Source organism: Topomyia yanbarensis, chromosome 2 (genome assembly GCF_030247195.1).
Source record: "Topomyia yanbarensis strain Yona2022 chromosome 2, ASM3024719v1, whole genome shotgun sequence".
NCBI classification, from domain to species: domain Eukaryota; kingdom Metazoa; phylum Arthropoda; class Insecta; order Diptera; family Culicidae; genus Topomyia; species Topomyia yanbarensis.
The window spans coordinates 447,304,933-447,322,719 of NC_080671.1; the positions used below are offsets into that span (position 1 = coordinate 447,304,933).

Genomic DNA, 17,787 nt, shown 5'->3' on the forward strand with positions numbered 1-17,787 from the left:
AGTTAGTGGGGAAACTGCCTGCGCACACTAAGATGCAATGGGCGGATCATATACAGCAGCATGCGGTGGTCAACCTTAAAGTGTTCGGGGACTTCATGCTCAGGGTCATCAGTGCCGTTAGCAGAGTAACAATGTACGTTGGCGAGGACGGCGGCTATCAGCAGAAGCCTAGGCAGAAGGGAGCTGTGAATACCCACATGAGCGAAGCGGAGTCATTTCAGGAGATAGTGCGCGAGAAGGAACGGGTGTGTGCGTGCTGCAAGAAACCAGAGCACCGAGTATCAGCGTGCTCTGCGTTTAAAGCGTATACCGTAGATAACCGGTGGAAGTTTGCGCAAAATAACGGGCTGTGTCGGAGCTGCCTTAATGCGCATGGACGGAGAAGCTGTAGAAACGCAACACGGTGTCTGATCGAAGGATGTCAGTATCGCCATCATCCGCTCCTGCATTCTGATCGAGTTAGTTCCAATAGTCGTCCTACCCAAGGATCGTCTACAGTACAGAATCACACGCATCGGCAAAGCAAGCAGGCTCTTCTATTCCGTATTATACCAGTCGTCATCTCAGGGCCGCGAGCTACCATCGAAACTTTCGCTTTTCTGGATGATGGCTCGGATCTATCGCTGATCGAGGACGACCTGGTAGAGCAACCTTGAATCGACGGTATGACAACACCTTTGTACCTGAAGTGGAGAGGGAACGTTACCCGTGTCGAATCGGATTCGAAACAAATTCGAATTACGATCAGAGGAGCTAGCAGCGCAAAACAATTCACTATTGATGATGTCCGTACTGTGAAGGAGCTTACTTTGCCGGAACAGAGTTTAGATTACGGTGAACTGGCGCAACGTTATCGTTACCCCCAAAGTTTAACGGTTTTCAGTTACGCAAATGCTGTTCCCCGTCTGTTGATAGGCGTTAACAACGTGAACCTCACTGTCCCGCTGCAAGTGAAGGAAGGCAAGAAGAGCGATCCTGTTGCAGTGAAAACCAGACTAGGATGGTGCATCTTCGGCGGTAGTGGTAAGGAGGGCACGCATTCACTGAATTACCATGCCTGTGAGTGCGCCAGCGACCAGGACTTACATATTGCAGCGAAGGAATATTTTTCAATGGAAGATGCAGGAATGAAGCCATCGATAGTTCTGGAATCCGACGAGGACAAGCAGGCTAGGAGTATCATGGAGCAGTCGACGAGACGAGTAGGTGACCAGTTCGAAACAGGTCTACTGTGGCGGTACGACGACATCGAACTTCCGGATAGCTACAATATGGCATTCAAGAGATTTGAGTGTCTGGAGCGCAAGATGATGAGAGATCCAGAGCTGGCTGCAAATCTGAAGTACCAGATAGCGGATTACCAGCAGAAAGGATATGCGCATTGTGCTACGAAGGCAGAATTAGAACGAGCAGACCCAAAACGCACGTGGTACCTGCCGCTAGGAGCAGTGACTAATCCCCGAAAGCCAGGAAAAGTTCGACTGACGCAGCAGCGACAGCAGTTCTGTCGCGATTCCGGCAATATAAAGTAGGAGTGTCTGCAGATATACGCGAAATGTTCCACCAGCTGTTGATCCGCGAGCCGGACCGTCATTCTCAACGTTTCTTATTCCGGAATGACCCATCAAAACCGGTGGAAACCTACATTATGGATGTGGTAACACTTGGATCCACGTGTTCACCGGCGTCAGCGCAGTACGTTAAAAATAAAAACGCGCAAGAATTCGCGGACCGTTTCCCACGAGCAGTAGAGGGAATCTGAAAAGCCACTATGTGGATGATTATATCGATAGCTTCGAGAATGACGAAGAAACCCAGCGAGTGTCGCGGGAAATTGCAACGATACACCAGAAAGGAGGATTTCATTTTAGGACCTGGGTATCGAACAGTGCTGGAGTTCTTCGTGTACTGAAGGAGGCGTCCGCTAACCCTAGCAAAAGCCTATGCTTGAACGCAACGGACAGAGGCGATCGCGTGTTGGGCATGCTCTGGCAGACTTCAGAGGATGAGTTGCTGTTCTCGATAGAAATAAAAGAGGAGATACAACTGCTGATACAACTACTGAGGAAGGCCAACCGATATTTATTCCGACAACGGTACTAACTTCGTTGGAGCTCGGAACAAACTGGAAGAAGTGCTACGTTTGTTGCGGGATAAACAGCATCAGGAGAAGGTATCCAAGAAATGTGCAGAAGAGGGCATTCGCTGGCATTTTAGTCCTCCGAGTGCACCTCATTTCGGAGGCTTGTGGGAGGCGGCGGTGAGATCGGCCAAACATCACCTCTTGCGCGTGATTTTGGATAGCGTCGTGTCGCCCGAAGATATGAACACGCTTCTTGTGCAAGTGGAAGGCTGTTTAAATTCTCGACCACTTACACCTACATCAGACGACCCGAACGATCTTGAATCGTTAACTCCTGCGCATTTCTTGGTTGGATCGTCGTTGCAGTCACTTCCAGAACAACATTTGCAAGCAGTTCCCATAAACCGTTTAAACTATTGGCAACGTATGCAAAGGATGCTCCAGGATTTTTGGAGAAGATGGCAGAGGGAGTACTTGTGTCAGTTGCAGGGTCGAACGAAGCGCTGGCGACCACCAATAGAAATTGAAATCGGTAGGCTAGTCGTCATTTCAACTCGCTGGAAAATGGGTAGAATACAGGAGTTACATCCAGGACCAGACGGTATTGTTAGAGTGGTCACTCTTAAGACCGCTTCTGGAACATTGAAGCGTCCGGTGGAGAAGCTGTGTTTGCTGCCTACACCAGAATTCAACGAACAACCTAGTAGCCGTCAGCAGCAGTAGCCTTGCCTATCCCATCCTAGTCGAGAGGAGTTTCTTTCTTTTATTTCAGAAATAGCGGATATTTCAGGGTGGGTGAGGATGTCTGCGACCCGCCTTCAACTACATCCCTGGTGCAGACAGTTTGAAGACAGTACATTGTTCTGCTGTAGGATCGCCTTACCCGTCTAGACATCCAAAACAATACGGCATCGATCGCCCGGTGCCCTTGATAAAGAACGAGCCAGTGATGAGAAGCGGTGATGTCATCAATAATTTGTCGGACTCTCCGAGAGATTAGCAAGGAAAGGAGAATTCTGCTGATTACACTACCACATGCTGCCGCTGCGATCCCGAACGGACTGATAAAGATCGGTCTTGCGATGCTGTGAGTTAGTATCCATCTAGATCGCGCCGGATTGACACCGATAAGGCCCGCATGCCAAAATTATTATAATTAAGTTAAAAAATATGTGTTAGGCAATAAATGTTTTATGGTAGATTAAATTGTGTGTTGCAGATAATAAAATGTGTTTAGTGTAATGAACTATAATAAATTGGATTGTTACTACCGAGTGATGTGTTAAGCATGCAATTGGAGAAGTCCTGGATCAATTTAGTTTCGGTCGGCGCTGGTGGAATTGTTTAACCTGCTGGATCCTATTGTGTCGGGAGACATACTTGATTCGATGTTGGGAGGCCTGAGCTGGCCCACACTCTAGCTTTCGAAGATCCTCTGGTAAGCCTTATACTCAGGAACCCATCAAGGTTTGTAGCCCTCTTCGTAGAGGTCCCAGTCCGTAGATTTGGGATCGTGACGATATCTAGTGTTACGTTTAAATGATCAAAGACAATGTTCTTATGATCAGATAACGACGGTTCGAGTTCGTCTGGTGTGAGCCAGTTTGCTAACTCTTGTGTAGTACCGTCGGAGCAGAGAGTTACATCTAACAGCTCTTCTCTTCAAGCTCGTGCAAATGTTGGGCGATTTCCTACATTAAGAATATGCAGATTTGTACTACTTAAGTATTCCATCAATTCGCTGACTTCCAAATTGATATCTGAGCTGCACCAAACTATGTGGTTGGCAATTGCATCACTGCCGAGTATGAGGGAATTCCCATTGTTTTCGAACATCAAAGCGACTGTATGGTTTGTCCTATAAGTTATAAGCTTTTATGGTCACCGCGAGATATTTATTTCGTGGACTTGTTATTTTTTCTCGGTGCAAATGAAACAGCAATACGTATAAATGGGGGCTACTGAAGTCAGTTTTCTTTGCGAGCTCGTGCGATGGTGTTTTGCCACTGAAAATACTCAAAATCCCGATTTCTAAAAGATCCGATGGGGGGAGCATCTTTTCAGGAGATTGTATATTAGGATGCCTATGGCATGTATGGAAAAAAGTAAACATCGAATTTTATAACCCAATAAAGCATTGGGGATCTCTATGCGAAATTTGAGTTCAATCGGATATGTTTAGGGGATCGCACGAAACGCAAAAATTTTCACCCGCACCATACATTTTCAAAAATCAAATTCGCCTTTTTGATACTAAATGTCTTAGAATGTCATAAAATGTCGAAAGATTTTGAGATATATGAAACTAGGGAAATTTTTTAGTTGAGTTGCGTCTTGGATTTGGAAAGGCTGATATTATTTTTATTTATGTCAACTGTTTTAGAAATGCATGAAAGAACGAATCTTCCCGCAATTTATATTATCTGGTTCGTATTCTTTCAGTTTTCAGTTTCTGCCAGGCACTAGGACTGTGCATAAATAATCTCTCCTGATTAGCTAATGATAAAATGGGTGGCGAATAAGGTTTGTCATCAAAAACTCCAATTCTTCATTTAAAACCACATACAACTCGGTCGCACTATATTTCATCTTTTTTCTGATCAAAGATATTCCGCTAATAATTTCGGAAGATCTGACGCAAAAATATTCAGCCGTGACATATATCTCGAAAGTTCGCCCAGATAAGCTCAGAAATATGATATTCCATATAGAGCGAGTAAATGACTTGCGAAAAACCTTTTATTAAGGAGTATCACGTCTACCTGCCCACTCACAAAGTTGAGATCGACGGTGCCATGTGTGCATCTACTAAAGCATGGAGTTGGCTGATGCAAAGACCCCTTGTTCCAATGAGTAAAGTTTTTGAAGACCAATCCCACTGGACGGGAGAGCATGGTGTCTCTACAAACTCATGTTGGGTGACCTTTGACCGGTCTGCTTTTCGTTTTATTACGACTTTTTCGAAAAGGAGCGTCTGCCTGTTCGGCTGTTTGCACGAATGGACCATTTTAGCAATAAGGATCGGTATGCGCAGAGAATGCTGAGGACGACACTTGCATTGGGAAAGTTTAAAAGTATGCCTAGATTCCTTCTACAGGCTTAAAAAAAATTCTTCATTGATCGGTACATATATCAACTCGAGGAAGCTCCGACACAAAGTCGAAACAAACAGCTTCTGGTCATAGAAATTTTAGATTAAAAAAGGAAATACTAAAAATCCCATGTGACATTTCAACCACCGATTTAATTCAGTTTAGGAATGATTAGGCCTAAGTTAGGCACCAGCAACTTTGTAATATGGCGGAGATACTTCCGCCATCAAAGAAACTTCTCACGGTACGGCATAAGGGTTGATTTCTCGATGATAATTGATCTAGCTTACTCCATCATATTTGCTACAGTTTTAAGGAGGCCGGCTTTACTGCCAATGACCACAAGTTATATAGTAATTTTCACAATTTCTTTTATTCGAAATTTTGATTCATTTATTCACATTATATTTGAGAACAGAACCTTTAATTGGGAATAAATTTGAATGGGACTGACAGAGCTGTAACGTTGTACGCCCCTTTCGCGTTTATGTTGGCCTTCTATTTCAGTTCGGTTTTCCAACAATAAAATACCTAAAAATGGAATTCCTAAATAGACTTATTTTATAAAACAGATTAAGAGTTCAGTGCCCCCCTCAGGTTGGCGTCCATGGCGGGGGGCGACAGTACCACCAACGAGAAGACAGGAAGCAAGGAAGATGATTTCACGACTGCAATCTATAATCTGCAGCAGATCATGAAAGTATCGTTGTTCTACTCGCTTGTGCAAAAGAAATGTTGTGACGGCATTTGGAGTGGTGATTTAAATCTAATGATATGCACCGTAATCAGCAATCCAGTACCCACGTCACAGCTGCTAAAAATTGCATCTTCAGTACACTGGTCTTAATATAACGTCAATTGATTCCACGAATCTACAGCACAAGATTGGCGGCTGGATTGTACATGAAATGAGCGAAAGTCAAGCGTTATTTTGGAACAAAGGTGCTGGATTTCATTGACAACAAGTAATTAGTACGGTTGTCCCCAACTACGAGTGAAATGATTAAATCGCACAGTAAATTTTATCTATTACGGGTGAACACAATCTCGATTGACTTTTCTTTCAGACCCGTCTTAGACCCACAATGTGCGTGGTGGAACATTTGCTCGAGGTTAAAATTGAACTTGGGCTCATAGAAGTCTCACATATACAGCTACACCATACGAGATATGTAGTACTAATTACGATCAACTTCTTAGCCGAGACAGACTGTTTCTTTGTGAAGAATAACATGCAACACGACATCGAATACGAAAACGTCAAAACCAAGATCCCCGTGTATATGGACGCTGATCTTACGGAAGTTCGCCTACACGATTTGGCACCGCGCAGCAACATTTACTATATTAAAAAATTCGTGCCGAGGTATGGAGCAGAGGAGTCCGTCACAAACGACACTTGGAGAAACTTTTTCCTGGCATTCTCTTACTTATCTTTTAAGGGGAGATCATCTCAAGGTATTAACTACAACCAAAGGTCGCTATGCACATACCCTGAATAAACACCAACGTGTCAGTTCTGTAAGCAAACAGGACACTACGGTAAGCCATGCTCCAACCCAACTAGAAAAAAATAATTTACTATAACCAACACTAACAAACAGTTTTCGACATCTGCTGATACACCACAGACAGCCGGCCAAAAAATAAGTGCCCAACAAACAATACTCCACATTATCCCCAAACCAAGAGTTAACATACCTAGGGAAATAATGAACAAAAAAGAAGACAGTTATACCAGAGTCGCTCGAAAACACAAGAAGCATCAAACATCTAACAGCGAAAACCGAAGCTGATCTAGGCAGACATAACGATCAGCAAGCAGCAAAGGGTAAATCTTACCATTCACCGAGAAAGTAAATTGGATTACTTTTTTATCTTAAACGAATTGTATTTTTTGTGTTCTTGAAATGTTAAATTGATCAAAAAATTGGCGAATAACCTTCGAGGTTAAAGCCTTGATAAATAATCATAATAACAATAGGCTTCTTGCGACTTGGAGTTATGGGTAGAAGTCGTTTTTGTAAACAGTTCTCGGTGTAGATTTTTCAATTCATCTTTTAATGATTAGTTACGAAATCTTACCACAGCCTCAAATAGCTTTTTCAACTCGAATGGATGCCTTAAAATGGTGCAATATTTTCCGTTCTCGTACCGTATAGTATTGTAGCCCCTGAATGGATTAGTAGTCGAACTTCACGTAGGTTTCGTCGTCCATGACTATACAGTTCGAATTCCCTGCAAGCATCATATCTTAGAGCTTGCACACCATGGGTCTGATCAATGCTTCTTATTTCGGACTGCATTTCGAAGTTTCAAACGTTGCTTAGCACGATGAACAGCAGACTTCAAAGTGTAAACTTCTTTGGCAATATCCCTTACTAAAACCTTCTTCTGTTGTTCATTTCACGTTGATCTAAATGAAGGTCAACAGAACCTTTTTTGGACCCGTTTTAGGTTGATCTGCAAACACGATATCCTCACCGAACTTCCTGATCCTTACTTCTTCCATTTATATAAACTTTCAACATACGATGAAACACTAAAATAAGAAGACCAAAAAATACTACCCGTCTAACCTAAACCAATGTATTTTGTTTCCGTACCTTACAGGTCTCTTGGATGCGCAAACGAGACCTCCACATACTGACGTCCAACATCTACACCTACACCGGAGATCAACGCTTCTCGATTATACATCCGATCGATTCGGACGACTGGGACCTGAAAATTGAGTACGCCCAGCAAAAGGACAGCGGAATCTATGAGTGTCAGGTCAACACTGAACCGAAAATCAACTTGGCTGTCTACCTGGACGTCACAGGTTAGTACAGTAAAGAACTACGAATTAGGGAAAAAAATATTCGACCGGCAACAAATTGAAATCTGCCAGGTTTACTTGTACAAAGCTGAGATGCGAGCATTTGAAAAATTACCGCTGGAAAAATCTCATTTCGAAATTACTTACAAACCTTCAATCATCCGGCTTTCAGTCAGCGTTAACAACAAAGCAGTTCTTTTCAAAGAAAAAAAATCATATTTTCTTCTACCATTCTTCTTTTGGTTCGTGAGCTAAAGCAGCCGCAAAACTGAACTCGAAAAGAGCCCGAAATCCATTACGGCATAAATCCGTAATAAAGCGGAAATGTAAATATTCTGAACCGCTCTCGCATCTCCCACCAAGGGAAACGAAAAAGAGAGAGACTGCCCACAGGATCTGGCATTTCGAGTAGCAATTTTCATCACGGTCAAACATACAGGTCGTTTATCACGAAAATAGCGTCTGCGAATGATTTCTGTTTAATTTTCTGTTTCCGGTAACAATACACCGGCCACCGCCGCCGCCACAGCAGCTCCTTTTTCACCGCTGGTAAAACTCAACTTTGTTCGACTGGCAGTTGCAGAAAAATAAAAAAAAATCCCATGCCGATCCGGGGGGCGAGGTAAAAAGCTCTACGGGAATGATCCGCTAGGAACGGGCAACCGGTGAGCGTACTTCGAAGAAAAACGGAAAATGCGTTTTTCTTCGTTTGAAATGCCCTGGCTGTCAGCCATCTACGCCGGGGAAAATTACTCCTATACACAATGGCCAACAGCGAGTGGATTGGTACAGCTTAGTGTTCCACTTTTTCCTCTCATTGCGTCATTGTCGACATTGTTGGTAAGGGGGTTTTCCGGGTTTTCTAGGGCTGTTCTGTATAGCTGCACGAACAGCTCACTCAGCGGTAGGTACTAATGGACTTCCAATCAAGCTGATTGGTTTAATGTTTTTTTGTGAATTTTGCTTGTTTTTTCACAAAATTTGGGCGAGCGCATCCGGTGGTGCATTAGAGAAACAATGTTCCAGAATGTTCTACGCGTGAAACAAACTGTTCGACAATTTGTATGTGAATATGTATTTACCTGAACTAATTCGTTGGGAATTTCAGAGTAAGCTTTCCACCAATAATTTGCCCTAATCCAAAGAAATCTAATAATAATACTAAAATTTAACTCACTTCAGCTTGACTGCACCTCTAATTTCGCATTTTTTCCTTTTTTCTTGCAACGAATCCTTGCTCACCGCACCACTAATCACCAACCAACCAACTGTCACCACCGTACTCGACCACCGCCTACTTTAGAGGAACGTGATTTCGTCCAAGCCTCCGGAGGGAAGCACTTTATCGGCACCGCCGGACTAGGTAAAGCACAACCAACAAATGCTTTTTCAAACATGTACACACATATACACACTGCTATCTCACCCATCCAAAATTCCATTACAAGTAAAACAACACCATTTTCCCGCACAATGTTCCCAAATGGATCAGCGCAGCATACCTAGAAACAAATAGGAAAAAAAATCCCACACACATCTCTCGGCCCTAATCTACAACACATTCGCCATTATCGAATGCCCTTTCGGTTTGCCACCGCCGGACCAGGCACAGTCCCCATCCGGAAGGCACACAATTTCGGTGGGCAAAGCAGCCTCACCGAACTGCTGCTACCGGCCGAATCGAATGGTGAAACAATAGAATCATAAATTCAATTCTGACTGCTGGGAAAAGCATCCAGCACCCGGCACGGAACGACCGGTTAGAGGAGAGGTCGGAATGTGGTCTCGAAACGGGAGTCACGTTACCCTACATCACCAATGGCTGCCCCGTCTAACCAAGACGGTGATATTTCGAAATCATGTTTCTTTTTTGTTTCATAGTTATTCTTTTATCGTTGTACTTGTACTGTTATAACCGTATACTGCCTCCGTACAAATGGAGAAATAATAGAAAAGTTTATTTCTTCCGTATAATTTGTGTTGAACTTTTTTGTCGCTGTCGCTTTGTTCGTTCTCGGCCTTTAACTCCGAAAAGCGGAAAAAAAATTCGCTCAGTTGGTCGAAAGATCGCTGCGAGTGGTTTGAGGTAGGATAAAGCTAGTAGCCTGGAAGCAAACTGGAGCAAACTTTTGGGACAAGCTAATCTAGAAATTGTAGTTTTTTAAGGTGAAAAATGTGTACCATTCTTATAAAAGAAACGTTCCAGCTTCGCAGATTTTTTTCGATTCCCGGAAAGCTAACTCTTATATAACAATTGACTCAGCCCTACGAATTGGGATAGATTATCAGCTCGTCTTTAAGAATAGATACATAGACATAGTAAGCAGTATCGTTTTGCTACCTGAGTTCAATGGCTAGGGTCAGGGACCCCAAGATTAGAGGAGCCCACCTCCAGGAGTGATTCAAATTCATACTAAAGAATATTCTAAATAAATAGACACACCCCATTGTTTGTAATGCCCTTTCGACCAACTGACCATTCGGCCTAATGTCCATTCGGTCAAATGTCCATTCGGTCTAATGTCCATTCGATCAAACGTCTATTCGATCAAACGTCCATTCGGTCAAATGTCCATTCGGTCAAATGTCCATTCGGTCAAATATTCATTCGGTCAAATGTCCATTCGGTCAAATGTCCATTCGGTCAAATGTCCATTCGGTCAAATGTCCATTCCGTCAAATGTCCATTCGGTCAAATGTCCATTCGGTCAAATGTCCATTCGGTCAAATGTCCATTCGGTCAAATGTCCATTCGGTCAAATGTCCATTCGGTCAAATGTCCATTCGGTCAAATGTCCATTCGGTCAAATGTCCATTCGGTCAAATGTCCGTTCGGTCAAATGTCCATTCGGTCAAATGTCCATTCGGTCAAATGTTCATTCGGTCAAATGTTCATTCGGTCAAATGTCCATTCGGTCAAATGTCCATTCCGTCAAATGTCCATTCGGTCAAATGTCCATTCGTTCAAATGTCCATTCGGTCAAATGTCCATTCGGTCAAATGTCCATTCGGTCAAATGTCCATTCGGTCAAATGTCCATTCGGTCAAATGTCCATTCGGTCAAATGTCCATTCGGTCAAATGTCCATTCGGTCAAATGTCCATTCGGTCAAATGTCCATTCGGTCAAATGTCCGTTCGGTCAAATGTCCATTCGGTCAAATGTCCATTCAATCAAATGTGCATTTGGTCAAATGACCATTCGGTCAAATGTTCATTCGGTCAAATGTCCATTCGGTCAAATGTCCATTCGGTCAAATGTCCATTCGGTCAAATGTCCATTCGGTCAAATATCCATTCGGTGAAATGTCCATTCGGTCAAACGACCATTCGGTCAAATGTTTATTCGATCAAATGTCCATTCGGTCAAATGTCCATTCCGTCGAATGTCCATTCGGTCAAATGTCCATTCGGTCAAATGTCCATTCGGTCAAATGTTCATTCGGTCAAATGTTCATTCGGTCAATTGTCCATTCAGTCAAATTCCATTCGGTCAAATGTCCATTCGGTCAAATGTCCATTCGGTCAAATTCCATTCGGTCAAATGTCTATTCGATCAAATGTCTATCCGGTCAAATGTCCATTCGGTCAAATGTCCATTCGGTCAAATGTCCATTCGGTCAAATGTCCATTCGGTCGAATGTTCATTCGGTCAAATGTCCATTCTGTCAAATGTCCATTCGGTCAAATGTCCATTCGGTCGAATGTCCATTCGGTCAAATGTCTATCCGGTCAAATGTCCATTCGGTCAAATGTCCATTCGGTCAAATGTCCATTCGGTCAAATGTCCATTCGCTCAAATGTCCCTTCGGTCAAATGTCCATTCAGTCAAATGTCCATTCGGTCAAATGTCCATTCGGTCAAATGTCCATTCGGTCAAATGTCCATTCGGTCAAATGTCCATTCGGTCAAATGTCCATTCGGTCAAATGTCCATTCGGTCAAATGTCCATTCGGTCAAATGTCCATTCGGTCAAATGTCCATTCGGTCAAATGTCCATTCGGTCAAATGTCCATTCGGTCAAATGTCCATTCGGTCAAATGTCCATTCGGTCAAATGTCCATTCGGTCAAATGTCCATTCGGTCAAATGTCCATTCGGTCAAATGTCCATTCGGTCAAATGTCCATTCGGTCAAATGGCCATTCGGTCAAATGTCCGTTCGGTCAAATGTCCGTTCGGTCAAATGTCCATTCGGTCAAATGTCCATTCGGTCAAATGTCCATTCGGTCAAATGTCCATTCGGTCAAATGTCCATTCGGTCAAACGTCCATTCGGTCAAAAGTCCATTCGGTCAAATGTCCATTCGGTCAAATGTCCATTCGATAAAATGTCCATTCGGTAAAAATGTCCATTCGGTCAAATATCTATTCGATCAAATGCCCATTCCGCCCAATGTCCATTCGGTCGAAAAACCTTCAGCCTATTGGCCGTCGGCCTAATGACAGTTGGCCTAATGGTCGGACACCGTTTGAATGCACGTCATCAAGCATGGGTACATGGGCATAGTGACATTTTAGCGAGTGGGTAAAATGGAAGAATTTAGAAATAAAGGTAGAATCGATTACAGTGCAGCTCGATCATCGATCAAGGCATTCAAAGCGGAACGATGGTAAAAACAAGAAATGCGCAGAGAGCAGCTAGAATCAATTCAAGCCTCGATCCATCATTCTAACACTAGTTCGAATTCATTCTGAGCAAAAACGGTGGACGACACCAAACCATAACCACAATCAAAGCAAGGTGGCCCTAACCCACGCTAGGAAGCATAAAGTAGAAGAAGAAGCTGTCAATGATTGGAAAACAAAAAGTTTGTCTGGCAAGCGATCTGCAACCTCGTTTCTGGGGTTCTCTGTGAACAACTGTAGCTTCCTCGCATCCGATTGCCACATGCCATTCCGATAAGTGGAATCGAAAGCACCACCAACCACGCTAGTTTAAATGGTCCATGCCGTTATTTTATTTCCATTTTCCTTGCATAAAGTTTCAGTTAACCATCTCTCACATTAGCCGTGCAAGAGAGAGCGCATTGAAGTGATACACGGATTGAGTCTATTATATTCAGGCAGCATGTGGTGCTTTGTTAATTTTTCCTCCACCTTTCTGTTTCTTTTAAGCAAAGCTATTCGTATGAAACTGCATGTTTGCCAATACTAGCTCGTTGATTGCAATAAGATGGCCGTCATATTTTACCGTATTTACAGTGTAAATAAAATGATGGTCAGTTTTCATTCCTCCCAGTAATGATTCCAATGAGTGAGAGAGTCAGAGGAGAACCGTCTTACTGTTGTAAATTTACTGGAGTGAGAACCGTAACTCAATAAGCATTGCTTACTGTTTTGACTGTTACCCGTTTCATTCTCTTTTGTCTAGTAGGTTTGCCATCAATACCGTGATGGAGCACTGTCAGTTGACGCTAGGTGCTTGAAGGCAACGAAAGGAGTATCTATTCAAAAGACTGTATACTTGGGTGTCAATGGCATGTATGGGTAACAGATGACTATCGAATTTAATAGCTGGAGGCACCTCAACAGTTTCTAAAATATTTAGCAATACAAAAAAAAATGAAAGCTGCATTTCCAAACTCAAGTCCCATCTCAATTCAAATTTTTTTCTTGTACCACAAAGGCATTTTTTTAATATTACATCAGATCTCGACGCTTCATGACATTGTTTTTGAATGCGCTCAAATTTTGAATGCGGACTTCTTTCGAGGTGCCGTTACCTTTGAGGTGTGTCCGGTATGAAAATTCAAGATGACCATAAATATTGGCACCCTACCGTATATCAAGTATACTGAGGCGACAACTTTAGGAACTTTCAACTGATTGGTGGATTGTTGATTACGGTACATATCATTAGATTTGAATTACCTGTCCAAGGGCCGCCACAGCATTTAAGTTATATTTCAGACAGCACCCACAAATCTTTTTGAACAAGCAAGTGAAACAAAGATGCTTTTATGATGCATTGCTAATTTAGTTTTTCACATATTCTTCGTTCCAGCTACTAATAAAATAGGGCTGGATGGTCCTATAGCGTGTGAAGATAGATGATCACATGATTCATCTACTATCAGATTCAGACTTGTCTTTCAAATTCGAATGATTCCTTCCTTCATATTAATATGAAGAGATGGCTTTTTGGTCACGGTTTTCATACGACAATATCTATATTTCGTCTAATACCAACGTTTCGAAGGTCTACGCCTTCATCTTCAGGGCAAAAAACGGTAACAGTATTATCTTAGTCAAGTGACTAATAGACATTTTCACCAATATATTAAATAACTAGCCATGGAATCGTAGTTTGGATAAATGAGAAAGGCACAATTGCACCAATAGGTGGATTAAACGGTTTTTTACCATTTTTTTCAAATGGGAATAGTCCAAAAATGACAAATCCTACTAAAAATGTTGTAGGAGCGATTTTCACAAAATTTATTAAATTTTTCAATAAAAATATCGAAAAAATTCTTCACCGACTGCTACAATGAAAAAAAATCGATTTTGAATAGGGGGGCTATTGGGCTATTAAGACAGTGGGGGTAATTCGGACCCTCTCGATTTCTCAGAAAACAGCAAGACTTTCTGACTATCGTACATATTTGTGGAACCGCTATTCTGAAACATTAATTTTGAGAGCTGAAGTTGATGCTTTGTTCTTTGTAGAAAAGATATACAACGTGTTTCGTTGTTTTGTCACTCTCAAAACAAAAATCATTGTAATGAAAAAACCGTGATTTCTCCAAAACCAAACCAGGATTCCTGGTGAATCCAAATAAGGATCCTTAGAGAGTCTCATTTTTCATATCCAGAGAATCCCTTTCGATATGGCGATGTAACCAAATGTTAGAATTCAGAAAATCCTCTATAAGAACTATTTTATTGTATTATTACTATAAGAACTATTTTGAGATTCGTGGAGACTTTCATCAGGAATTTAGATAGAACTCCGAAAGAATCCCATCCAAGATTCTGGGAGATTTTTGGAGAATTTCTGTCCTGGGATTGCGCAGTTCTATTCAGAATAACCAGGGAATACCATCCTGGGCCTCTGGTGAATCTTATCCCGACTACTGGAAGAATGTCATCTGAGATTCCGGGAGAATCAGTGTTTCAGAAGAATCCCAATTGGTATTTCTTGAAAATCCTATCATTCATTTATAGCTGAAGAATACTATTTGTAATTACTATAAAATTTTATTTGTCATTTGAGATGAATCTCATCTGGAATCTCTTCCACGCTTTCAGCAGAATCTCCCACGATACCAGGAGAATTTCAACAGGGATTCCATAAGAATTCCATCTTTACTGCCTGGAAAATCTTATCCGGGACGTCTGGCAAATTTGTTCCTGGAATTCTTTAAAAATCTATTCGAAATATCTAGAGAATACCATTCGATAATTCAGAAGAATTTTATACGAGATTTCTAGACAATCGGTTTCGCAATTTTTGGAGAATCCCCTCAGTGTTTAGTTAAATTTATTCCATAATTTCTTAAAATTGTCATCTGCGATTTCTCGAAAATCCCAACCGATATATCTGCCGAATACAAATAGGAACTTCTTTGAGGGTCCCATCCATTATATTTAGAAAATCGAATCCGAGATATATGGAGACTCAAATTCCAGATAAATCCGATTTGCCATTCTTCTTAAGAATCCTATTTGCGATTACTGGAGAACCCTTTTCGATAGAATCCCGTCCGGGATTCCGGTAAAATACCATCTATGTTCTTTAAGAATTCTCTGACGAAAACCTTCCGGGATTTTTATCGGAGTTCTTGTCCGGAATTCCTGAAAAAGCCCATCACACATTTCCGGAAAACAACTTTCTGGATTTCTGGAGAATCCTAGCCGGAATTCCGAGCGAATCACATCCGGTAGTATTGCATCCGGGATTGCTGAAGATGTTCGTCCTTGATTTTGGGAGAATTTCATCCAGAATTTCTTGAGAAACTCATCCGGTATTTCTAAGACTCTCATCAGATTTTTGGAGAAACCGACGAGGTTTTTTGATCAATTCCACCCGGAATTTCTAGATTCTCTTCGGGGATCACTTAGGAATACCACTTGGTTTTTGGAGTATCAAAACCGAGTGTTCTGAAAAATCGGGAATTCACGCAGAACCCATCCGGAGCTAGTAGGGAATCCCTTTAGAAGAGTAGAGAAATTGTAGAGAATCCCACTCAGAGAATGGGATTCTATTCGGAAATTTTTGAGAATCTTTTTAGAAGTACTGAGGAGTTTGCTGGAGAATCTCATCCTGAATTTTCCAAGAAGCACATCCGGTATTTCTGGATAACCCCATCCGCGATTTTTGAAGAATTCTACTCCAGGGTACTGGAAAATTCCTTATGATAAAACCGCCTTCAAGATTTCTGGAGAATCTAGTCTGGAAATTTGTAGGAAATCTCATCGGGAATTGTGGGAGAATCGACTCCAGTATTTCAGAAGAATTCCATCCGAAATTTCCAAAGAATCATGAGATTTCTAGAGCATTCCATCTGGGATAACTGTAAAATCCTATTCGGGATTTCTGATTGATCTCATCCTTGAATGAATAAAAATTTCATTCGCGTTTTCTCGAAAACAGAACCAGGATTTTTGGAGAATCGAAATAAGGATCGTTTGAGAGTCACATCCTTCGTATCTAGAGAATCTCGTCCTAGATGTCTGGGTAATCCCATGATAGAATTCTCTTCACGATTACTGAAGAACTCTTCGCAGGTATTTACGGCTTTCTCAGCTTCAGAATTCTTTGCGGGAGTTCCGAAGAATTTTCGCAATTTTTGGAGAATTCCATCTGTTGTAATTCATCTCGTGATTTTCTAAGAATTCCATCGGTGATTTCTCGAAAATCCCACCCGGCATTTCCGGATAATCCAAATAGAGATTTTCGACAGTCCCATCCTTCATATCGAAAGAATTAATTCTATTTTAGGATTCGGAAAAATCTTAGCTACGATCACTGGGGAACATTTTTCGATAGAATTCCATCCGGGACTCCGGTAAAATCCCATTTTGGTGCTTTAGCAAATCTCTTCCTGGGATCTATTCAGAATATCTCTATATTTCTATCCGAGAATTTGTGGAATACCTATCCGGGATTCCTGGAAAAAGACCAATCCGAATTTCCGGAAAATTACTTTCTGGATTTCGGGAGAATCCCTCCGGAATTCCTGGAGAAGCACATCTAGAATTCCGATAGAATCGTATCCAGATTTTCTGAAGAATTTCGTCCTCGAAATTTCTAGATTCCAATCTGGGACTTCTTGGGAATACCGCTGGGTTTTTGAAGTGTCAATGGGAATGAGATTCTATTAGGTAATTCTACAGAATCTTATTCGGAAGTTCTAGGGAATCCTATGCGAAATTTCTCAAGAAGCGCATCCGGCATTGCTGGAGAATCCCATCCGTTATTTTTGGAGAATCCCAGTCCGGATTTCCGGAGAATCCCATTCGGTATTTCGGGAGAACCACTTTCAAAATTTTAGGACAACCCGCCCTCAGGATTTCTGGAGAATCAAATCTGGAAATTTGTGGGACATCTCAACGGTGATTGTTGGAGAATCTTCAAAATTCCATAAGGGATTTGCAGAAAATCACATCCAGTAGTATCAAAACCGGGAATTCATACAAAATTCCATCCGAAATTTGAAGAAAATGCCATCAGAGAAGTTCTCAAAAATTTCAATCGATAATTTTAATTAGAATAATAAATAATTAAAGAATCTTCTGAATAGGCTTTTTTTGAGATATTCTAGAAGATTCTACGAAAAATTCCGAACAG

General features: G+C 41.8%; 1 protein-coding gene across 1 annotated transcript in view; it reads left to right on the forward strand.

Annotated features, from left to right (window-relative positions):
- The window catches only part of LOC131685727 (uncharacterized), a 755,395-nt gene that overhangs the window by 582,421 nt on the left and 155,187 nt on the right, over window positions 1-17,787 (forward strand). The window contains exons 5-6 of the mRNA XM_058969637.1: window positions 7,789-7,999; window positions 9,300-9,359. Coding sequence (XP_058825620.1) covers window positions 7,789-7,999; window positions 9,300-9,359 — 271 coding nt within the window. The remainder of the gene's footprint in view (window positions 1-7,788; window positions 8,000-9,299; window positions 9,360-17,787) is intronic.